This window comes from Lynx canadensis, chromosome B1 (assembly GCF_007474595.2).
Source record: "Lynx canadensis isolate LIC74 chromosome B1, mLynCan4.pri.v2, whole genome shotgun sequence".
Lineage (NCBI taxonomy): Eukaryota > Metazoa > Chordata > Mammalia > Carnivora > Felidae > Lynx > Lynx canadensis.
This window is the reverse complement of record NC_044306.2, coordinates 184,735,512-184,758,062: the sequence shown is the minus strand read 5'-3', so window position 1 is coordinate 184,758,062 and position 22,551 is coordinate 184,735,512. Positions and strand designations below refer to the sequence as shown.

Here is a 22,551-nt window from a genome sequence, read left to right as displayed (position 1 = left end):
TGGATAGTGAATCCCTCAAAAGATATGAAGACTCAAGGACCGCTAGTTAATTGAAGCTTATATAACATTCTGAGCTAAGGAAAGGGGTAGGGGTTTGGGGATACCAAGGGGTGGAATATCATTCACAGGGAGGCAGAGAAGATGTTTAGGAAACAAAGGTTGTCCTCATATGCAGATAAATTTTTTAGAGAAAAAGATATCTCTGTTATAGCTCTCTTCCTGGTACAGGTCCCCTTTCAATACAAACTTAAGCAGTTGAGTAAAGGACTTTTCCTGAATCTGCTGCCTAAATGCCTAGGTCAAAATCATCTTTATGCCTAAAGACATACTTTGGGGTAGCAAAATTCGCTTTCCTCCAATAGCATGCTCTGATATTCAGCTTGGATTCAGAAGCCAGATCTGACCTCCTTGTAAAGAGAGGTGGCAAACAGAATCACAAGCGGCTTTGTTCTTGAGGGTTTTTCTGAGCCTTGGGATTCAAGCAACTCTGGGCTTTTGCAGCGTTGGGAGCACCAAGAAGCAGCACCCTGGACAGTAGCTTTGAGGGGTTGGATACCACGAAAGCAGGCAGGGCAGATCACAGACTTTTTCCTAAGCCCATGTATGCCACTTCCTGACGATTCCCAGAAGTATCAGGAAGAGACTTTGAAGAGGAGTGTGAGATCCTGTGCTGGCATATGGGGGCTAACTATCCGGTGACAGACAACTGGTATCACAATGAGCTCATTTGTTACCAGATAGGAGGCCTGTGGCATTTGTGGTACATGCAACACACAGAATACTTGCTATTTATTTTAAGTAGGCTCTTGACAACATAAAATTAAATCTATTCTAGTACAGCATGCTCATAGCAGTGTCTCCTGAAACAATAGCTGAAAATACTTTCATTGTGGATTCTGCAGTTTATGCAAGCCTCATTTTTGTGTTCGGCTCACAAGGTTTTTGTGTTTGTTTGTTTTAGGTTTATTTTTTTAATTTTTGAGAGCGAGCAAGCAGGGAAGGGGCGGAGAGAGAGAGAGAGAGAGGAAGAAACAGAATCCCAAGCAGGCTCCACACCGTCAGTGCAGAGCCTGACACGGGGCTTGAACTCACAAATACACAGGGTGTTTTTGATGTGGTCCTCGTCTTTGCTCAGATGACGCGACTGGTCAGTGGTTTCCTCCCACCCTCTTGCCCACAGTGAAATCTGTCACAATGTTATATACAAAATAAATCAAAGCGGAGCAGATCTGAGAAAGGCAAACCTTTACACATGTTGGTCCGGAAGTGCCTTTGCTTTGAATTTGAGGGGCTTTTGAGGAGAATTCAATCTGTATTTATTTTACTTTTGTTTCTCTTTGTTTAGTTTTTTTTTAAATGTTTATTTATTTATTTTCAGAGAGAGAGAACAGGGGAGGGGTAGAGAGAGAGAGAGAGAGGGAGAGAGAGAATCCTAAGCAGGCTCCGTGCTGATAATATACAGCCCTCCATGGCCCGATCCCACCAATTGTGAGATCATGACCTGAGCTGAAATCAAGAGTGGGACACTTAACCGACTGAGCCACCCAGGCACCCCCTGTTTGTATAGTTTCAACTACTCAGATGAGATTGCATTCATTTTGTTATTCGTCCATTAGGTTGGGTCATAGTTCACTCTAAAGTGTCAGATGGGGCATCCGGGTGGCTCAGTGGGTTAAGCATCCAACTCTTGATTTTGGTTCAGATCATGATCTCATGGTCAGTGGGATAGGGCCATGTGGGGCTCTGCATGGTGACAGCTCAAAGCCTACTGGGGATTTTCTCTCTGTCTCTCTCTCTGTCTATCTCTCAAAATAAATAAACTTAAAAAAAAAGGCAGAACTAGAGTGTTTTCCCAATTCCCTCCCACTCTCAGTAGAGTAAGGATTTCTAAGGCAAAGTTCTCATTGTGCGATGGAGATGGAAATCTACACTTTCTGTTTCTACAGGGACAATGACTTTAATAAAATTTCTGGGGTGCCTGGGTGGCTCAGTTGGTTTGGTGTCCAACTTCGGCTCAGGCCATGATTTCACGGTTTGTGAGTTCAAGCCCCGCGTTGGCTCTGTGCTGACAGCTTGGAGCCTGGAGCCTGCTTTAGATTCTGTGTCTCCCTCTCTCCCTGCCCTCTCCCTCCCGTTCTCTCTCTCTCTCTCTCAAAAATAAATAGTCAAAGTAATTAAAATAATACGATTTCTAGAAACACAGATAGGAATCTAAAGGGATCTGTCTACCACTGTAGCTCTTTTTGTACTGGCCTCACTATCTCTTTGAGACACAATTTTTTGGGAGAAAGGACCATTTCTTACTCATCTTTGTATTCCTTGCCTTTCTTAGCACAGAGCAGGTGTTCTGAAAAGTTTTGTTAAATTGAATTGGAAAAAGAGAACAGAGGGCATTCTAGAATTGAATTATAACCCAACACACCTGCTTCTATGTATGTAAGAAACAAATCTTCAATACTAGGATTAAGAATTTTTGTTTTTATTTTGCTTGGGCAGGTCTTCCGAATCAAATCCCAACTTCTTAATTGCTGCTTTAAAGACTGCAAATTGTTCTCCCCTCAGAAAAAAAAAAAAAACTTAAAAATTGTTTTTTAACATTTACTTTTGAGAGACAGAACATGAGTGGGGGAGGAGCAGAGAGAGAGAGGGAGACACAGAATCAAATGCAGGTTCCAGGCTTGGAGCTGTCAGCAGAGAGCCCTATGTGGGGCTCGAGCTCGTGAATAGTGAGATCGTGACCTGAGCCTAAGTCAGATGCTTAACCGACTGAGCCACCCAGGCACGCCTTTAGAAAAAACGTTTTAAAGCCTCTATCTGTGCAAAAAATTGTACTGGGCACTTTCACATACATTGCAATCTTTATTTACTTTCCATTCCCTTGTCAATAGCATTGGACATTATTTTTATTTGCTCATCTCAAATTTAATATTTATTAATATTTACTGATATTTTAATACTAGGTACATCTTTCCCCATAGTATCCCCTCAGGTAGGTATTTACCTTCCCGTTACAGACAAGAAAGTTGAAACTCTGACAGGGGAAGGGACTTATGCAATTTTGGGGTCCATAGCAGAGGGAGCTCCGTTATTTTCTGGCTCTAGGTACCATGGCTTTCTTCTGCTCCACAGTTTCATCTTCTTTCCTTTATGTGTTAAGACCCTTCTCAACCTAAGCATTCTTTTTTTAAAGTTTATTTATTTATTTTGAGAGAGGAGAGAGAGAGAGAGAGAGAGTCCTAAGCAGGCTCTTCGCCGACCCTGGTCTCCATCTTATGAACCATGAGATCATGACCTAAGCGGAAATAAAGAGTCAGACACTTAACTGACTGAGCCACCCAGGTGCCCCTCAACCTAAGCATTCTTATCTCTTTATTAATCACCTCACCCCTTTCAGCCTCAAAAGAACTCTCTCCATGGTTTTCTTCTTCTGTTCAAAGTGACGTTTGTGCTGGAGATTTATGCATGGGTTGGGTGTTGGGCTGGAGAGGCTCTAAAAGGTTGGGGACATTTACTCATCTACAAGTTGGAGAAATTCAGAGTTGTGGGGGAATGTTTGTAGAGAAACTACATGTTTTGTGGAGTCTGTCATTAATTGCTTTTACATACTTGTTCTTCCTGCCTCTTTCCAAAGTTGTTTTTAATAAACAAACGTGACCAAATGGGTTATTTGGAATCTGTATTTACCATTACAATATTCTGAACAGTAGTATTAGGAATGCCAGGGCGTGCAGAAATTCCAAAGGTCCAGGCCTTTTTCTATCATGTAGAATTTCTATCATGTACCTGCTCTAGTCCTTTGTTACTCAGAACATAGTTCTTGAACCATCAGCATCACAATCTCCTTGGAGCGTGCACCCTAGAAATGCAGATTAGTAGGTCCTACAAGAAGCCTATTGAATCAGAGGATCTGCTTCAATATTCCATTGAAGTTTAATGTAGTTAGGCTAGAGTAGTTTTTGCAGTAATCTTGGTCTGTTTCTTTGGAATCTTATCTTTGCTTTGCTTAAGGTACATGCATAAACACATTTGAAATTAATTCTGGATTGTTTTGGTGAGGTTATTCTAATGTTGCTATTATTCCATAGGGATTTTTCCAGCTGTCTTTGGGAATGCCATTCAATTAGTTAAATCAGTTTTTTCTAGATCTACTAAAAATCTTTGATATGTTTCTTTGAAGGCAAGAACCTAGTTTTATTTACCTTTGTGCCCACACAGTTTCTTGTATGTAAATGCTCAATAATTGAAAGCTGAATGGATTTTCTTTTTGAAAGCTGGACAGATTTTGAATAAATGATTGAATGAATGAATGAATACATGAATACATGGACGAAGAGGAATCTCGATGGTACATCCCTTGGACTGGGGCAATGTCTCAGCCGTCCTTGAATTGCCAATGCTTCACAGAAAACCTATCAATAAATGCTTCTTGGTTAAGTTGTAGCTGTTTGATGAAAAGATGTTGTCTATTTATTCCCGGTGTAAGACCCCAGAGAATAGAAACAGGAAAAGTGGAAAGAAAATGAAGTACTAGCCACCTTCACAATTGTTACCTCAGCCGATCATCACAACATCTTGTGAACTGGTATTATTTTACAGAGATAGAAATTGAGTTCTGAAATGTAAGCACCTCACCCAAGAACCTGATAATCCTTGGGAGTAATTTTTCCACGTAACTGTGTGCACAGCCCTGTTTCTGCAGAGACTGAAAGGTGGAAAGGAATGGATCCATTATAATAAAACACAAAAATACACGACTCTGAGTTCCCCTTGCTCATCAGAGGCGCTGCAGCTCTGGAAGAGGTACAATAAGCAGGAACAATGGCATGAAAAACTACCCCCAACCGGGACGTTTTTCCGCCAGCGGAACGCAAGCGCCGGGACCTTGAGCTTCCGGGGGGACCAGAGAGGAACGGACTCACGGCCCGGCAGTTGCCTGGTAACGCCCGCTGAAGGAGTCCCGGCGTCTGAAGGTCCCGGAGAAGTGTCACTTGCTCCGAGTGGGACCCCGTAGTCCGTTCTCTCCGCGCCAGCCTGTCCCCGCGGCTTGGCGGGCTAGGGCAGGGGAAATGTTGCAGGAGGAGTCGGATCTTTCTCTCGTTATTGCCCAGATAGTCCAAAAGCTCAAGGGCTCCAATTTGTACGCTCAGTTGGAACGGCAGGCCTGGGTGAGTGAGGCCGAGTGGGGAAGGATGGAGACGGGCGGGGCCGCGGCGATGCCTGGTCTCCTGCACCCCGCTCACCCAAGCCGGAGCCCGCCTCTGGTCTCCCCAGCTCGGTCCCCGGGCACCGAGGAACCTCCCTTGCAGGTGTAAACTCCACCGGCTCAGCCTCGCGCGTGGTGTAGTGGATTTTTAAAGGAGGGTGGGGCGCATCCCGCCTTTCTTTAGGCCGGAGAGCGCCGAGGCTCTTCATTCGTACTGCAGCCCTTTCCAAGGTCTAATTTTTTAAGCTGCTGGAATCAGTAGCGATGCGTTGGACACGTCTTCTCTCACATTTTTCGTCCTGTGGGTGGGTTTGGACCCCCCCCCCCCCAGGTGCCTTTTTGCTTTCCGGCAACCTGTCACCTTCTTGCACTCTGTCCTCTCTGCAGTGATTTCTTACTTTATCGCTCCACCCGGCATTTCCTGAGTATTTTCTTTTTTCTTTTTTTTTCTTTCAACGTTTATTTTTATTTTTGGGACAGAGAGAGACAGAGCATGAACGGGCGAGGGGCAGAGAGAGAGGGAGACACAGAATCGGAAACAGGCTCCAGGCTCCGAGCCATCAGCCCAGAGCCCGACGCGGGGCTCGAACTCACGGACCGCGAGATCGTGACCTGGCTGAAGTCGGACGCTTAACCGACTGCGCCACCCAGGCGCCCCTCCTGAGTATTTTCTAACGTGCCAAGTTCTTTGGAGGCAGAGATTGATCAGGAGATCTTTTTGTGTGAATGTCTTATAAATGGAGTCGTACAGTGTGTAAAGTTGTGTGTCTGGTTTCTGTCATTCGGCATAAGGCTTTTGAGATTTATTCACATTTTGGTATTTCGCTAACTCTGTTCCTTTTGATTGCTGAGTAATATTTCAGTGTTTGGATGTACTGTTTGTTTATCCGTTCATTGGTTGCTGGGCATTTTCAGTTATAGTTGTGGGCCGTTTTCGGTTATAGAGATTATGAATAAAGCGGATATATACATTCTGATACAGCTTTTTGCTTGAATATCTTTCTTTTCTTTTGGATAAATACCTAGGAGTGGAAATCCTGAGTTCCATGGTTAAGTGTATGTTTAATTCTGTAAGAATCTGCCAAACTTTTCCGGAGTGGCTGTTATCGCTTTGCATTTCCACCAACAGTTGTGAGGGTTTCAGTTGCTCTGCATCCTTGCTAGCACTTGATGCCAGTTTTTATTAATTCATTTTTACTTATTAATTACACTCCTCTGGTAGGAGCATAATGATATCCTGTTGTGGTTTTAATTGCACTGCCTTTATGACTAATATTGAGCATCTTACTATATGTTAATACCTTCTTTGATGAAGTAGTTTGTGCAAATCTTTTGCCCGTTAAAAAAAAAAATTGTTTGTTGGGGCGCCTGGGTGGCTCAGTCAGTTGGGCGTCCGACTTCCGCTCAGGCAATGATCTCACAGCTCGTGAGTTCGAGCCCCGCCTCAGGCTCTGTGCTGACAGCTAGCTCAGAGCCTGGAACCTGCTTCGAATTCTGTGTCTCCCCCTCTCTCTGCCCCTCCCATGTTCGCGCTCTGTCTCTCTCTGTCTCTCAGTAATGAATAAACATTAAAAATTTTTAATTGTTATTTCATTGTTGAATTGTAAGTATTCTTTATATATGACACAAGTCTTTTATCAGATAAGCATCTTGGAAATATTTTCTGTCAATCTGTGGCTTCATCTTTTCATTTCCTTAACTGGATGTTTCAAAGAGCAAAACTTTTTTTATTTTGATGGCAATTTTTTTTATCAGTTTCTTCTTTTGTGATTTGTGTTTTTGTGCTGTGCCTATGAATCTTTGCCTAACCCAAGGCCTCAAAAAGTTTCTCCTAAGGTTGGTTCTAGAAGTTTTATGGTTTTAGTTTTTACATTTATATATGTGATGCATTTTAAGTTAATTAAAAAAAATTTTATGTTTTATTTATTTCAGAGAGAGAGAGAAAGAGAGAGAGAGAAAGAGAGAGAGTGCAAGCAGGGAAGGGGCAGAGGGAGAGGGAGACACAGAATCCAAAGCAGGTTCCCGGCTCTGAGCTAGCTGTCAGCACAGAGCCCGACGTGGGGATTGAACCCACCAACTGTGAGATCATGATCTGAACTTGAAGTCAGATGCTCAACTGACTGAGCCATCAAGGCATCCCTTGAGTTAACTTTTTGGTATAGATAGATAGATGTCCAATATTGTACCTATTTCCATTACCTATTTGTTGACCACCTATCCTTTCTGCACTAATTTCGTTGGTTCTTTTGTTGAAAATTAACTTAGTAACACACACACACACACACACACACACACACACAACTGTTTCTGGCTCTTTAATCTGTTCCACTGATCTATTTGTTTTGATTTTTGTAACTTTAAAGTGAGTCTTGAAATCAGATATTTAGTTTTCCAGCTTTGTTCCTCTTTTTCAAAATTGTTTTGGCTATTCCAGATCCTTTGTCTTTCCATTTAAAGTTTAGAATCATCTTGCAAATTACTACAAAAAGTTTACTGGGATTTGGATTGGGAATATGTTGAATCTGTAGGTCAATTTTGGGAGAATTGACATGTTAACAACATTGAATTTTCTGCCTATGAATACATTTTGTCTCTTTATTTCTGTTTTCTTTATTTTCTCTTGTTGGTGTTTTATAATTCAGTATACAAACCTTGCACATATTTTGTTTAGATTTTCCCCTAAGTATTTCTTGTTTTCTTGATGCTATTATAAATGCTATTATAAATTCTTTCTCATTTCATTTTCCACTTGTTTGTTGTCAGTGTGCAGTAATATGATTGATATTTGTATATTTACCTTGTATCTTGTGACCTCACTAAACTTGCTTGTTAGTTATAGTACCACTTTTTTGTAGGTTGCATAGGATTTTCCAAGCACATGTGTCATATGTGAATAAAGACAATTTTACTTCTTCCTTACAGTCTGTATGCCTTTTTTTTTTCTTTTTTTTTTTTCTTTTTTTTTTGTCTTGTTTCACTGGCTAGTGCCTCTACTGCAGTGGTATATAGATGTGTTCTATTAGGTTGAGGAAGCTCTCTTTTATTCCTTGTTTTCTCAGAGTTTTATTATGAATGGATGTTGAATTTTGTGAGATACTTTTCTTGTGTCTGTAGAGATGCTCATGTTGATATGGTGAACAACACTGATGGGTTTTGAATGTTGAACCAATTTTGCATTCTTGAGATAAATTCCATTTAGTTATGATGCTTTATCCACATATACATTTTTTATTCAATTTGTTAATATTTTGTGGAAGAATTTGTGGATATTTTCATGAAAAATATTGGTGTATAGTTTTATAAAACTGTCTAATTTTATCAGGTAATGCTGATCCCATAAACTGAGTTGGGAAATGTTCCCTCTTTCCTATTTTCTGGAAGCATTTGTATAGAATTAATACTTTTCCTTCTTAAATATTTGGTAGGATTCCACTTATTTCCACGTAACTGTGTGCACAGCCCTGTTTCTGCAGAGACTGAAAGGTGGAAAGGAAAGGATCCATTATAATAAAACACAAAAATACACGACTCTGAGTTCCCCTTGCGCATCAGAGGCGCTGCAGCTCTGGGGCCTGGAGTAAGGTCACTGGGGCCTGGAGTTTTCTTGGTGAGAGCATTTTTAATAAAAAAGTTAAGTAAAAAATATACTCAGGGCAGTTCAGGTTATTTACTTGTTGAATATTCCATATGTATTTGAAAAGAATGAGCATTCTGCTCTGGGTATTCTGTAAGTGTCAATTAGGTCAAGGAGATTGGCAATTTTGTTCAAGTGAGTATGGAGGCTTACTGAGTATGGAAGTCAGTACAGTGGGGGTCAAGCTAGGCTTGGGTTTTGTTACTACTGTCAATAGCTTCAGTGTATCATAGGTTCAGATTTGGTGGGCTGCTGTAACCTTGTGCTTAGAAAGGGTTCTGGACTACTGGACAGTTTTTCTCATTGTACTACATCCTGTGCTTTCATCTGCCTCTGCTTGCTTGTGCCACGGAGGGAAGTGTCTCTCCCTACTCTTATCTTTCTCTTAGCAGTAGAAAGTTGTTACTCAGTCCTAAGCTCATGGTAGATACAGGCATTCTCTAATATACAGTCCATTTGCCTTGGGAATGGGTCTTTCTCAGTGTTCCTTCTTCTCTTCTTGGCAGCCAAACTCTGCCTTGTATCTGTGGCAGATGATGGATGAAAGAGAGATTCCTGACCCTCATTAGAGCTGGCTCACTTCTGCTTTGTACTGGTGTAGGATCCTGGGCCCAAGAGAGTTGGGTTGATTGATTGATTGATTGATTGATTTTTACTTTACCATGAGTAAGATCATTTTTGTGTCTATCTCACCCCCAGAAACAATTATTGCCTTGCCGTTAGAGTGGGATGTTTTCTGAACTCTCTCTCAGAGGTTTAAGGTCATTTCCTCATGTGAGAGGAGAGTTTAGAGAAGGTAGCATGGTTTTATTCCTGTGCTGGAGTGACAGCTTATCCCTTCTGTGCACCTGTGTCACGAAAAAGGGCTCTCTGCCCATTCTCTGCTCTGCCCCCATTCTCTTGGGTGGGAGACCCATGGAAAAGAGCATGAAAGTGAGTGTAAATTCCCCTTGTGTTTTGAGCTCCTAGTTATTCTAAACGGACATATTATCCCACATGCAGTCTACTATAGTTAAAATTTTAGCTGTATTTCTTCTTGCTTGTGTGGTAGTTTCCTTTTCCTCCTATGCTCTGCCAAAGTAAAATAGTTTGGAGTCCCATCTGTCCTTGGAGGGACTTGTTGTTCTTTGAAATTTAATTCATTTGGTTGTCCTACAACCTCAATTTTCTGGTGGGTTCAAAAGTTATGATTGGGTAGATTATACCACTTTTTCTCATTGTTAGGGTGGGAGAGGCATGCTCTTATACTGGCTTTCGACATCCTGTGTATTAGTAGAACTCCAATAATAAATGTTGAAGGATTACATCTATGTCCATGAGAAAAATTGCTCTGTAATTTTCATTTCTTGTAACATCTTTGACAAGCTTTATATCAAGGTTATGCTGACCTGATGAAATGAGTAAGAGAAGAGGTCCCTCCTTTTTTATTTTTTGTTTGCTGTAAGAGTGTTATGAGATTGTATTCTTTCTTTCTTAGGTGTTTGGAAGAATTCTCCAGTGAAGTCTGTGTCTTAGACTTCCTCTGGGGAAGGTTGTTTTTTGTTTGTTTGTTTGTTTTGTTTTTTTAATTAGCAGACTTTATTTTTCATTTTTAACTTTATTTTTTAAGGTTGGTTTATTTGTTTGTTTGTTTGTTTGTTTGTTTTGAGAGAGTGAGCACACAAGCTGTCAGTGTGGAGCCCGACATGAGACTCAAACCCACAAACCAGGAGATCACGACCTGAGCCAAAACTAAGAGCTGGATGCTTAACCAACTGAGCCACCCAGTAGCCCTTGTATTTTTTTTTTTTTTTTAGAGGAAGTGTGAGCAGAGGAGTGAGGCAGAGAGGGAGAGAGAGAATCTTAAGCAGCCTCCACGCTCAGTGCAGAGCCCTACTTGGGGCTTGAGCACATGACCCTGGGATCATGACTTGAGCTGAAATCAAGAGTTGGTCACTCAACCCACTGAGTCACCCTGGAGCCCCTAGCAGACTTTACTGTTTAGAATAGTTTTAAGTTTACAGCCAAACTGAGCAGAAGATAACAGAATTCCCATATATTCCCATTTCCCTTGCACACAGTTTCCCCTATTATTAACATCTTGCATTAATGTGGTACATTTTTTACAATTGGTGAATAAATATTGATACACAATTATTAAATAAAATCTGTAGTTCACATCAGGATTCACTCTTTGTGTTGTACAGTTCTAATGGTTTTGACAAATGTATAATGTCATATATTCACTATTTCAGTATCTTGTAGAATAGTTGCACTGTCCTAAAAATCCTTTGTGTCCCACCTACCCCTCCTCCCTCCTTTCCTCCCAAGCCCCTGGTGACCACTGACTTTTCTGTCTCTATAGTTTCACCTTTGAGAATGTCATATAGTTGGACTCATGCAGTATATAGCCTTTTCAAACTGGCTTCTTTCACTGGGTAATATGCAATATGTTCCCTTATGTCTCTTTGTGGCTTGATAGCTGTTTTTTCCCTTTGGAATAATATTCTATTATGTGCATGTATCACAGTTTATTTATACATTCTATTGAAGGACATCTTGGTTGCTTCCAAGTTTTGGCAGCTAAAACTGGTAAAACATTCCTGTGTAGATTTTTGTGTTGACATAAGTTTCCCACTCACTTGGTTAAATACCAAGGAGCATAACTGCTAGACTGTATGATAAGACTATGATGAACTTTTCTGGAAACTGACAACTTATCTTTTAACGCGGCTGTACCATATTACTCTCTCATTAGCAGTAAGTGAATGTTTCTGTTGCTCCACATCTTCACCAGCATTTGTGTTACCCGTGCTTTAGATTTTAACCATTCTGATAGATGCGATAATCTTACTGCTGTTTTAATTTGCAGTTCTTTAATGACATATAACACTGTGCATCATTTCAGATGTGTATTTGCGATCTGTATACCTTCTTTGGTGAGGTGTCTGTTCAGATCTTTTGCCCATTTTTAAATTGTATGTTCTTTCTTGTTGAATTTTAAGAGTTTGTTATATATTTTGGGTACAATTTTTTTTTGTATCCATTATGTGTTTTACGAGTATTTTCTTCCAATCGGGGGCTAGTCTTTTCATTCTCTTAACAATATCTTTTGCAAAGAAGATTTTAAATTTTAATGGAATCCAACCTATCATATTTTTTTTCTTTTATGGATTGTGCTTTTGGTGTGTCTAAAGATTAATTGACAAACCCAAGGTCAGTTAGGTTTTCTCTTATGTTATCTTTTAGAAGTCTTCTAATTCTGGGCTTTGAATTTAGGTCAGTGATCCATTTTGAGTTAATTTTTGTGAAGGGTATGAGGTATGTATCTAGATTTTTTTTTTTTTTGTATGTGGCTGTCAAATTGTTTGAGGACAACTTGTTGACGTGTTGAAAAGACTGTCTTTGGGGCGCCTGGGTGGCGCAGTCGGTTAAGCATCCGACTTCAGCCAGGTCACGATCTCGCGGTCCATGAGTTCGAGCCCCACGTCAGGCTCTGGGCTGATGGCTCAGAGCCTGGAGCCTGTTTCCGATTCTGTGTCTCCCTCTCTCTCTGCCCCTCCCCCGTTCATGCTCTGTCTCTCTCTGTCCCAAACATAAATAAACGTTGAAAAAAAAAAAAAAAGACTGTCTTTGCTCTTCAAAAAAAAAAATTCAAAAAATTGCATTTGCTCCTTTGTCATAGATCAGTTGGCTATGTTTGTTTTTGTATTTCTGGATCTCTAATCTATTCCATTGATCTGTTTGTCTAATTTTTCACCATTACCACACTGTCTTGATTTCAGTAGCTTTGTACTAAGCTGAAGTTGGGTGGTGTCAGGCCTCCAACTTCGTTCTTATTCTTTAATATCATATTGGCAAGATTTTTAATAACATTAAGTTTTAATAGATATAGGAATATTAAGATTTTCTACTCCTTTTATTGTGAGTTTTGATAAGTTGTGTTTTTCAGGGAATTTGCCTAAATTTTTTTATGATAAACTTATATTTCTTTTTTTTTAAACTTGTTTTATTTTTTATTTTTTAAAATTTCCTTCCAAATTAGTTAGCATATAGTGCAACAATGATTTCAGGAGTAGATTCCTTAGTGTCCCTTACCCATTTAGCCCATCCGCCCTCCCACAATTCCTCCAGTAACCCTCAGTTTATTCTCCATATTTATGAGTCTCTTCTGTTTTGTCGCCCTCCCTGTTTTTATATTATTTTTGTTTCCCTCCCCTTATGTTCATCTGTTTTGTCTTTTAAAGTCCTCATATGAGTGAAGTCATATGATTTTTGTCTTTCTCTGACTGACTAATTTCACTTAGCATAATACCCTCCAGTTCCATCCACATAATTCCAAATGGCAAGATTTCATTCTTTTTGATTACCAAGTAATACTCTATTGTGTGTATATATATATATATATATATATATATATATATATATATACCACATCTTCTTTGTCCATTCATCCATCGATGGGCATTTGGGCTCTTTCCATACTTTGGCTATTGTTGATAGTGCTGCTATAAACATGGGGGTGCATGTGTCCCTTTGAAACAGCACACCCGGATCCCGTGGATAAATGCCTAGTAGTGCAATTGCTGGGTCGTAGGGTAGTTCTATTTTTAGTTTTTTGAGGAACCTCCATACTGTTTTCCAGAGTGGCTGCACCAGCTTGCATTCCCAACCTTATATTTCTTTTTTTTTTTTTTTAATTTTTTTTTAACGTTTATTTACTTTTGAGACAGAGAGAGACAGAGCATGAACGGGGGAGGGTCAGAGAGAGGGAGACACAGAATCGGAAACAGGCTCCAGGCTCTGAGCTGTCAGCACAGAGCCCGATGCGGGGCTCGAACTCACGGACCGTGAGATCATGACCTGAGCTGAAGTCGGCCGCCCAACCGACTGAGCCACCCAGGCGCCCCCCAACCTTATATTTCTTTTTAATGTCTGAAAATTATATTACAATTTCTGATAGTGGTAATTTGTGTGCATGCGTGTGTGGTGTGTGTGTTTGAACAGTTTTGCTAGGGGTCTCTCAGTTGATTAATCTCATCAAAAACAATTTCGGCTTTGCTGATTTTGCCTTAAGTTTGTATCATATCTTTATTATTAATTGCTTCTCACTTTCTTTAGGATTGATTTGCTGGGTTTTTGTTTTGTTTTGTTTTGTTCTGGTTTTGGTTGTTTGGTTTCTGTTGTTATTAGTTTCTTGAAATGGAAGTATACATCAAGGACTTGAAACCATTCTTCGTTTCTAAAATATGTATTTAGGGGCGCCTGGGTGGCGCAGTCGGTTAAGCGTCCGACTTCAGCCAGGTCACGATCTCGCGGTCCGTGAGTTCGAGCCCCGCGTCGGGCTCTGGGCTGATGGCTCAGAGCCTGGAGCCTGTTTCTGATTCTGTGTCTCCCTCTCTCTCTGCCCCTCCCCCGTTCATGCTCTGTCTCTCTCTGTACCAAAAATAAATAAACGTTGAAAAAAAAAAAATTTAAAAAAATAAATAAATAAATAAAATATGTATTTAAGGTTATAATTTTCCCTCTATGCACTACTTTAACTGTATCCCACAGTTTTAATGAATCATATTTTCATTATCCTTTCATTCAAAATATTTTATATTTTTTGTAATTTTAAATTTGACCCAAGGGTATTCTAAAGTATATTGCTTAGTTTCTAAGCAATTGAGATATTCTATTTATGTAAAATTTTAGGGACTTGCTTTATAACCCAATATATAATCAACTTTGCTAAGTGTTCCATGTGCACTAGGAAAAAATGTGTATACTGTCACTGTTGGTTCAATGAGATATGCCACTGAGGTCTACTTGTTAATTATGCTGTTCACCTTTTCTATAATCTTACTGAATTTTTTCTGCTTATTTTATCAGCTATTGAAAGAAATATGTTAAAATCTCCCACCATGATTGTATCTTTGTCTATGTCTTTAACACTCAGTTTTTTGCTTTCTATATTTTAAGGCTATTTTATTGGTTGTGTAAGATTTATATTGTGATATCTTCTAGATGGCCTAACCCCTTAGTCATTATGAAATGTCCTTTATTTCTAGTGAGTTTTTTGCCTTAAAATCTGTTTTGCTGATGTTAGTGTACCTATACTAGCTTTCTTTGGTTAGTGGTTGCATAGTATGACTTTTTCCATACTTTTATTTTCACCCTTTCTGTGACTGTATTTAAGATGTGTCTGTTGAAACCATTGGCAAAATATAGTTATTTTTTAAATCCAGTCTAATAACCATTGTCTTTTTAAAAAATTTTTTTTAATGTTTATTTTTGAGAGAGAGACAGAGAGTGAGCAGGGGAGGGGCACAGAGAGAGAGGAGGTACAGAATCTGAAGCAGGCGCCAGACTTTGAGCTGTCAGCACAGAGACTGACGTGGCGCTTGAACTCATGTACCGTGAGATCATAACCTGAGCCGAAGTTGGACGCTTAACTGACTGAGCCACCCAGGAGCCTCACAGCCATTGTCTTTTAGTTGTATTGTTTAGTCTATTTACATTCAATGAATTTACTGATATATTGCATTTGTATTTCCTGTCTTAATATTTGTTTTTTTTAATTGATCTGTTTGCTTTATATTATGTTTTCTTTATTTTTCTGATTATTCAACTGTTATTCAAATGTTTTATTATTTTTCTCTCTGTTAATGTGTTAGTTACACATTGTTTTACTGTTCTTTAAATAGCTACCCTAGATGTTACAAAATTTATTTTTGATTAATCTCATATCAATTATATATGTAATGCATAAATCTCAAATAAATTATTACTTTTACTAGTTCCCTTTTATATAATTCTAGAACTTAGAACACTTTACTCATTTATGGCTTTTTCCTTTTGTTATTTTTGCCATGCCTTTTGTGTGTAATTTAAATCCCTCAAGACATTGCTATTATTGTTTTGTAGCATCAATAGTCCATATTTACTCATATTTAACCACATTTTTATCCTTTTTTTGCTCATTTCCTTCTATATTTCCATATTTACCCTGAGATTATTTTTCTTTTATTATAACTATTTTTAGTTTCTTGGTGATGAATTCTTCAGTTATATTTGTCTGATGATGTCTTTATTTCATCTTCATTATTGAAGGATTTTTTTATGCATATAGCTTTCAAAGTTGGTAGTAATTTTTTTTTCAGCCATGTTGAGACTTTTTTTGGGGGGGATTTTGGTGTCTGTTTTATGAAGTCAGACATTAATTTTTTTTGTTATCCACTGGTATGCCCCCCACCCCAGCATACCCTGACTGCTTTTAACGTTTATGTCTTTGGTGTTTGGTAGTTTTGTTAAAATGTGCTCTGGTGTGTTATTATTATTTGTTTGTTTTATTATTTGTTGTTTGAATTATTGTATTGTTGTTTATATTGTTGTTGTTTGTGTTATTATTATTTAATTTATTCTGGTTTGAGTTTGTGGGGCTTATTAAATCTGGGGTTGATATCTTTTCACCAGTTTTGGAAAATTCTTGGCCGTTATTTGTTCCAATATTTATTCTGCCACATTTTCTCTCTCCTCTCTTTCTGAGACTTCAATTTATACATGTTAGACTTTTCACTGAATCCCACTTGTCTCCAGTACTCTTTTTCTGTGTTTTGCATTATTTTTTTTTTTTTCTCTGTGCATCAATGTGGATCTTTTCTTTTCACCCTCCACTTCACTAATCCCGTTTAGGCTATTTTCACATCTCCTGGTGAATCCATCTAATGCGTTCTTATTCACATGGTGTATTTTTCAGTTCAAAATTTCCAGATGTTTCTTCTTTATGGTTTCCAATTCTCAGGTAAAATTATCTGCTTTTCATCTATTTTGTCCATTTTTTCCTCTTTTTCAAAAAACATATAATTCATAATTATTTTAAAGTCCTTGTCAGTTAACACCAATATCTAGATCACGTGTAGATATCTGTTTATGGTGTTATTTTCTCTTAGCTTTGTTTATTTAATTTTGTCTGTTGGTGTGACTAGTAAATTTTTATTTGATGCTAGACATTGTGTACAAAAAACTGTAAAGCTTCTAGATGATATCTAACTTTATTGAGGATTCACCCTCTTTTCCACTGGGGAGATAGTCTTATGACTGGTTACCATAATCCAATTGGGGAATGTTCTGTATTGAGGCTGAGTTTTAGACTCTTAGGCTCAATCTTCCTCTATTTTTTTTTCCTGGCTCTCCAAGGGTTTCAACTAAGAATTTGATGTATTCTAGAGGTCCTTTTCCCTTTGGGTCCCAACGTCTAATCTTTTTCTTGTCAGACTTAAAAAAAACTTTTCAGAGGTTTCCTGCTTAGGTTTTTATCTTTCTACTCTGCAGAATCCCAGTATTCAAAAAAATTTCTTGAGGACAAATCAAAGCTATGTGCTTAAGATCTCCAAGTCTGGGGCAAAGCTCTCCTTATTTCTCTGTCCACTGTTGGTAGCCCTACTTTGTACTGGGTTTGTATTGATTCTCAGCCTCTTGTCTATGCTCAGAATGATTCCAGGGAAGACATGGCTATAGACACCAGTTCATCTCTCAAGATGTTTCCCTTTCTGTTACTTTAGTTCTTGTTCTCTCAGCAACTCTCTTCTGCCTTCAGATAGTTGATTTTCCTCCCAGGCTTTACTAGTTGTTCTCTGCAGGTCTGCTGATCAGCTCCTCCATCAACTTGGAAATATAAGTCTCATTTGTGAGGATTGAACAAGATAATATGCCTGGCACATAGTAAGTTCTCAGTTAACATAAGCCTGAGCATTCCTTGAAAGTCCAAGTAAGATTGCTTAATACCCTCACTGCTTATTAGGGCCCTTTGAAAAATGTTCAAAATCCTTGATTATGCCTACAAAGCTTGGTGATACTGTTCTTCACTCTACTCTTTCAGCCATGACCATCCAAACTTTGTAGGTCTCACATAACCTCCCAGTTTAGTGGCCTGTAGTACCTGGAAGTTTCTTTTTTGTAATATTTATCACACCTGCATTTATTTTTTATTTTATTTTATTTTTTGGTTTGTTTATTTTTGAGAGAGAGAGGGGGGGGAGGGGCAGAGAGGGAGACAGAGAATCTGAAGCAGGTTCTGAGCTGACAGCAGAGAACCCAATGCAGGGCTCAAACTCACGAACCAGGAGATTGTGACCTGAGCTGAAGTTGGATGCTTAACTGACTGAGCCCCCCAGGTGCCCCTGTATTTATTTTTGAAATGTCTGCTTTCCTCATTAAAGTGTAAGTTTCATGAAAGCAGGAAGAGAGTATGTCTGCATTGTTCTGCTCTATCCTACACCTAGCAAAATGACTGCGTGAGCCAGGTGCTCAACATGTATTTAGGAAATAGAATAAATCTAGAGTTTTCTTTTTAATATTTTTTAAGTTTTATTTAGGTCCAAGTTAGTTAGCAGATAGTGTAATAATGGTTTCAGAAGTAGAATTTAGTGATTCCTCACTTACATATAACACCCAGTGCTCATCCCAACAAATGCTCTCCTTAGTGCCCATCACCCACTTAGCCCATCCCCCACCCAACACCCCTCCAAGCAACCCTCAGTTTGTTCTCTTAAGATTCTCTTACAGTTTGCCTCCCTCTCTGTTTTTATCTTATTATTGCTTCCCTTCCCCTATGTTCATCTTTTTTGTTTCTCAGATTCCACATAGGAGTGAAGTCATATGATATTTATCAGATTCTTCCTTTTTAATGTTAACTTGAACAGCATATGTGGAGCTGTGTGCCAGATACTTTACTGGGCGATAAAAGATTGCTGAAAGCATCTTTACTTATAAGGAGTTCAAAGTCTTACACGAGACTCTGCTTTTCTTTGAAAATGTGTTTCCTGTAAGGATTTTTTTTTATTCAAGCTTGAGCTCTGATAAGTTAATAATTGTTTCTTAATTTATAAGAAAACTTCAAGTTCTAGAAAATAAGCAATGATGACAAATTCTTTGTTTTCAAAGCTGTTCGTACTTCAGAATTGCAAATAAGAGATTCAAGACCTGTGTAGGATATAACCTTATTTGGAGATTACTGTCCCAAGGAAGTATTTTTGTCTCTTTCTATTTTGAACTCCATTTATATTAATTAAATACGGTTTTTTATTTGATTATTCAATAAGTATTTATTGAGCATTTAGTATATGTTGGGCACAATTCTACTCCCTGGGGATACAACAGTGAGTAAAATAAAGTTCTGCTATCATGGAGAAGTGATAGTATTACAAATAAATACAGGTCCACAGTCTTTTATCTAAAACCCGGGGCCAGGTATGTTTTGGAATTCAAATTTTTTTCTAATTTTATAAAGGTAATTCATGCATATTCTATGTTATTTACTATCCCTACCATGGTCTTGTAGCACCTTGTAATTATATAAATTAATATTTCTGCAGCAAAATGTGTGAATTTTCATACTAAGTGTGATAAATAAGGACTATAAATAGTCTCATGTCAATTCAGGTCAGATCAGATTTTTGCCACTAAGTGAGTTCAAGTCAGGACCCATTATGCCATCAATTCAGTTATGAAAAGACTGTTTTTCAAAGCTTTTCAGGTCTTGGAATTTTAAATAAAGGATAATGTAACATCAGTAAATTGCTTCGGTATAATAAAAAATAGGGCAAGGTAAGAGAAAGAAAGATAAAGCAGGGTAAGGAGATGATGAGTTCATGGGAACTCAACTTACATTTGGCTGGTTCTTGTGATACATAAAGTAAAAGATGTAATGTTATAGATTTATACTTTAAAAGAATGTAATTATAGATGTTTTAATATTAAAGCAATCTTGGACTTGAAAAAATATGTAATAACAACTTTCCCTTAGCGTATATTCTCTACTGCAGACATTTAAAGAAATAAGCTAACTCTTAAAAGGCAACTTGACAATCAGTTTTAATAACATGCTTTTAAACAAGTGACTGTTTATTTGTTACGTGCCTTTACAGTTTTAACCATGAGGGCAGTTTTCTGCCCCCAGCATTTTCCGTACTGTCTTCATTTTGTCTGAGTATACTCTGGAAGTGCTAGAACAGTGTTGGTTCAACTTAATTAGAAAATTAAAATCGCACAGAATATTTCAAAGACAAATATAAATGATTTTTAGACTTTCTTTAGCAAAAGAAAGTCTACCATTAGCACTTCTTTTTTAACATTATAATTAAAGTGCATTTTAATGTATTCTTTTGTAGATTAAAGTTTAATTATCTAAGATCTTAGCATGGTAACATGGAATTTTGTGTTTCTGGAAAGAGGTTATGTTTTTTGATTTCTGAGTTTTCCTGAGTTATTTTGTTATAAAGTCAACCTGCACCTGTTTGGTTTTTTGGTTTTTTTTGTTTTGTTTTGTTGTTGGTGGTGGTTTTAAGAGCTAGAGAGTGCGAGCAGGGGAGAGGGGCAGGGGTAGAGAGAGAGAGAGAATCTTAAGCAGACTCCACACTCAGCATGGAGCCTGATGCAGGGCTTGATCTCACGACCCTGAGATCATGACCTGAGCCAAAATCAAAAGTCGGATGCTCAACCGACTGAACCACCCAGGCGCCCCAGGTCAACTTCCATCTTAAAATTGAATTTGCTCGCTCATCCTCTAGACACTAGAGTGATAGCTTAATTCAAATTTGATATTTAGCACCAAGATCAACATTGTTATTTTGTATCATTCATTACTTGTATTTAAAATGGATGTTGTGTAAAACCTCAAATGTTATTTCCATTCCATTAAGTATTTAATAAGTCTTGTTGCTCAGATTGTTATTATGAATAATAGAATTGTAAAAGGAAGGAGACTGAAAGAAGATAGGCTTTGGAGAGGGAAGGAATAATATAACTGATAGGATGTTGTCATAAGTTCAGAACCCCAGAGCATCTCAGTGCTGGTGTCCCTCACTAAAAACCTTATGGAATTATATCTCTAATATTGTTTTTTATTTATCATTATCAGAAATATATACATACAGAGAGAATTTAGAGATCATAAAAAGGAGAGAAGGAACTGGCATTCATTTATCATTTATTATAGAGAAATGAATATTTCATGGATTTAAATAGATTTTAATTAAATATATTTTCTTTAAGACATGTATAGATAGAACATATATCGGTATTGATAGGCCTGTGCCATGAGTAGGGCTTACTGTCTTCTGTCTTTTTTTTTTCCCCTCTAGGGTGGGATATGGCATATATATGGTTAAGCTTCAGATTGGACTACTAGAGTTGATATATAAATTAATAATTTAGGGACTCTGATGGTGTTTGGTGTGTGAACCAGGGAAGAGTATCATCTTACCCATATCTGTCTTGGCGTTTGTTGTGTCCTTTAATCCTGGAAAGTAAGACCATTGTAGGCGTGATGACAATACTGACTCCATCTTTGGCCCTTCATTTTGTTCATGTTCACTGGATCACCTCTCCTGGGGTTACGTGTTCCTGGCCCCCTGGGGATTAATATATATAAAACTTAGAAATGCCCACCAAGGCTAGGATGAGGGGAGGGTTGCTTTGACCTCTCATGAATCCATTAAAGATAACATAATTTTTCTCTTTCCCGATGCACTCTTGTGCCACAAGATCTAAAGTTTAGCTGTCAATTAGGGGCGTGCAGACTCTTTGATCTCACTACAGTGTCCTACACATCCTGTTACGCTATAAAGCCTAAGGTCACACTAAGGTGTAGACTTTATGGAGAATAAATATACAGCACCTGAATCGTCGTGTGCCTGATCCGCCCTGGCAGTAAGTTACCCGGTAAAACTCTGTGTAAACTTTGTGGGGTTTCATTTCTGTTCTCAAAGTGCCTTCTCAATTTGGGGAATACTTTGCTGTCCCTCCCCTACCTTCTAAAAACAGTGAAGACATGAATTGTGGTGGATAGAATTTCAAAATAAGGAACGTCTTATAGAATTTATGTACTTGAGGGGTAAGATAACTATTAACATACGGGTTTGCTTTGAGTAAGTATATCTCTTTGCATTTTATTTCAGCACCGGATTGATTAGAGAAGATCATGTAGGGTTTTTGAATTAGGGAAAGCCAAGCTGAAGTGAGAGGGAAAAGATTGGTTACTAAATGTGAACCGAAGACTGGTTCAGTCATTAAGTGTATTATGAAAGGAAGCTAAGAAGATATGGAATAAGGGGGATAAGACACCCAGTGGTAGCAGAGAAGTGAGTCAGCTGTGGGACGTCAGCAAAAGAAAACCAAGGAGGGCTACATCTTCAGGTGAGAGAACCCAGAGCAGGGCTTGAATTATACAACGCACCATGTAAGGCATGGTCAGCTTGCACAGAGCCAAAATTTCCAATTTGTAACTAAAACTCATTCCTGGCTACAATGCATGTCCACTGGGACTACTTGCATTTTAGAAACAGAGATGGTCTACAGTTTCGGAAAGAACCAAAAGTATTAGGAAGGACTGGGGATACGCAATTCAACATGTTTTAATCAAACCTCTCTTCTGTGGTGATGGAAGAAATTAGATAAAATCTAAAACAGTGATATTAATGATAAACATGTTTGCAGATTGATGTGGGAAAGAGCATTTATTTGTCACACTTTTTCTTTTTTAAAAAAAAATTCTAAGTAATCTCTACACCCAACATGGGGCTCGAACTCACGACCCTGAGATCAAGAGTCGCATGCTCTACTGACTGAACCAGCTAGGCACCCCAGCTTTTTATGTCCCTCAATACCTTGTGAGTTCCTTGAGTGAGGGAGAATGATGTCTTTTCTTTTATGTTCAGCAACTGGCACATAGGAAGTGTTCAATTAATTATTG

General features: G+C 38.5%; 1 protein-coding gene across 1 annotated transcript in view; it reads left to right on the top strand.

The window, feature by feature from the left end:
- The first annotated feature begins 4,917 nt into the window (after positions 1 to 4,917).
- TBC1D19 (TBC1 domain family member 19) overlaps positions 4,918 to 22,551 on the top strand; it is a 146,269-nt gene continuing 128,635 nt past the window's right edge. The window contains exon 1 of the mRNA XM_030314072.1: positions 4,918 to 5,165. Within this exon, the coding sequence (XP_030169932.1) occupies positions 5,067 to 5,165 (99 nt within the window). The 5' untranslated portion in view covers positions 4,918 to 5,066. The remainder of the gene's footprint in view (positions 5,166 to 22,551) is intronic.